Below are 2,500 nucleotides of genomic sequence, written 5' to 3'. Positions count from 1 at the left end.
ACTCTAGTGAGCCCGCAGTAATCCAGAAAATGACAGCTACTTTCATATTGACCTTCTCATCCGTCCGAGCAGAGAGCAGTCATGTGCTTCGTGTTGGCGGCGTCAGATTCAGAGGATTTTTAACTCCTGGTGATTGGTTTGATTGTGACGAGCAGTGACACACGGCTGTGGAGATGGTGAACCGATGGAAGCTCGTGGATGTGTGTGTGTTAGTACTGGAGCGAGTGCTGAATGTTAATGCTGGATCAGGGCTTTAACTGCTCTATTATTAAAGCTGCAGCAGCACAAACTACTGCATACGGCCTCAGTGTGTGTGTGTGTGTGTGTGTGTGTGTGTGTGTGTGTGTGTGTGTGTGTGTGTGTGTGTGTGTGTGTGTGTGTGTGTGTGTGTGTGTGTGTGTGTGTGTGTGTGTGTGTGTGTGTGTGTGCATTTGCAGAGGACAAATTCTGAGTTTGGGTTTCCACACTTGGCCTTCAGATGTCTCTCACTTAAAAATAAGCTGAGGATATTTGTTGCATGACGTGATTGGATTGCTTATATCTCTTGAACTGTACCTCAGTCCTTACTGTAAAGCAAATGTACCGAACCAAACCTTTTTTTGATACAAAATAATATATTTACTAAATAACTTGGTCTCTAGAATTGCTAGAAAATCAAAGCCGTCTGTCTAACCCAGTCGTGTCTAAATTTGAAGTTGATATCACACAATCTGAGTCACTCAAAGGTTTTAAAGTATCATTTTCATAGTGAAAGCAATGTCCGATTTCAAAGCGCTTTTTAAGTGTTTAAGCTTTTGAATGATACCTCATTTATTACTAATGAAAAAAAGCACTAAAATAAGCATGCGGAGTGTCCAGCGGCAGCGATCGCTGCTGTGTAAAGGCTCCCAGAAGCACAGGATATTTGTTTAATGACTTTATTAGTTTGCTTTTACAAACAAACGAATCCCATGAGGAGCAGATGCGTCTGACTCCGCACCTTCAGTCCCTCAATCCCACAAATCCCTCAGTCCCTCACACTCTCTGAAGGCTTTGAAATGATGAAAGCTCTGACAAGCCGTGACAATTACAAAGCAGTCTCAGTTCCTAAATATACTGTATCGGAGCCGCTCTTTACTCTGTCCTGACGGCTGATGTCCACTGGGACCCTGGCAGTGGAAGAGCAGCAGAGGTTCCTCTGGCATGGCGGATGTTGTTGTAGAATGTGATGTGTGATGCCGATGTGTGCGGTGATTGATGTGTTGTGATCGATGTGTGTTGATTGACAGGACACGCTGGAGCTGTGTACGCGTGAGCTCGAGTTTAAGAGCATCCTGTTCGCCCTGTGCTACTTCCACGCGCGTAGTGGCGGAGCGACGGAAGTTTGGCCCCTCAGGGGTGGAACAGGAGTTACCCCTTCAACACCGGAGACCTGACCATCTCCGTCAACGTGCTCTACAACTACCTGGAGGCCAACAGCAAGGTGAGTGTGTGTGTGTGTGTGTGTGTGTGTGTGTGTGTGTGTGCTGTGTGTGTGTGTGTGTGTGTTGTGTGTGTGTGTGTGTGTGTGTGTGTGTGTGTGCGTGTGTGTGTGTGCGTGTGTGTGTGTGCGTGTGTGTGTGTGCGTGTGTGTGTGTGTGTGAGAGAGTTACCGTTCAACACCGGAGACCTGACCATCTCGGTCAACGTGCTCTACAACTACCTGGAGGCCAACAGCAAGGTGAGTGTGTGTGTGTGTGTGTGAGAGAGTGTGTGTGTTTGTGTGTGTGTGTGCGTGTGCGTGTGCGCGTTGCGCGTGCGTGGTGTGCGCGTGCGTGTGCGTGTGCGTGTGTGTGTGTGTGTGCGTGTGCGTGTGCGCGTGCGTGTGTGTGTGAGAGAGTTACCCGTTCAACACCGGAGACCTGACCATCTCCGTCAAACGTGCTCTACAACTACCTGGAGGCCAACAGCAAGGTGAGTGTGTGTGTGTGTGTGTGTGTGTGAGAGAGTGTGTGTGTGTGTGTGTGTGGTGTGTGTGTGAGAGAGAGAGAGAGTGGAACGCCTGCTGACATACAGTATGCTCCTCTAAAAGAGACTGATTGTGGGTCTGAGTGTGTTAGATTACTCACACATCTACACAACAATCTGCTCCCAATTTAATATTTATGTCCGTTCATTACACGGAGCAATAAAGAACCAGCGCTTGCTTTTATGGCAAAATCCCAACACAAAACAGCCATGGACTCGCACTAGACTTGCATTTCCAGAAGGAAACATCAGGAGGACAGTGGGAAAGTGTCAGAAAGCTTTGCTTCAGTGTAAATGAAATGTTAAAGCCATTGTCATGTTTCACTCGAGCGCTGTGAGTCAGCTGTAAAATGGGTAAATGTACAGTATGAAGGCTACACCAATCACAGTTAGAGAAAGTTATAATTTATGTCATCTTACCTGAGCATTCAAATGCAAGAAATATTTTCATAATATCATGAGCCGACTGACATGAAGAAAGTCATCAGCGTGACTGATAAGCAAGCGCTGCTTT

General features: G+C 46.9%; 1 protein-coding gene across 1 annotated transcript in view; it reads left to right on the top strand.

The window, feature by feature from the left end:
* Positions 1–2,500, top strand: part of dnah9 (dynein, axonemal, heavy chain 9) — a 144,971-nt gene that overhangs the window by 132,879 nt on the left and 9,592 nt on the right. Inside the window, 3 exon segments of the mRNA XM_082152581.1 lie at positions 1,269–1,340; positions 1,342–1,368; positions 1,370–1,600. Of these exon segments, the coding sequence (XP_082008707.1) occupies positions 1,269–1,340; positions 1,342–1,368; positions 1,370–1,600 (330 nt within the window).

The sequence above is a fragment of the Leuciscus leuciscus genome (assembly GCF_965113295.1).
Source record: "Leuciscus leuciscus genome assembly, chromosome: 21".
Classification (NCBI taxonomy): Eukaryota; Metazoa; Chordata; class Actinopteri; order Cypriniformes; family Leuciscidae; genus Leuciscus; species Leuciscus leuciscus.
This window is presented reverse-complemented; position numbering and strand designations above follow the sequence as displayed.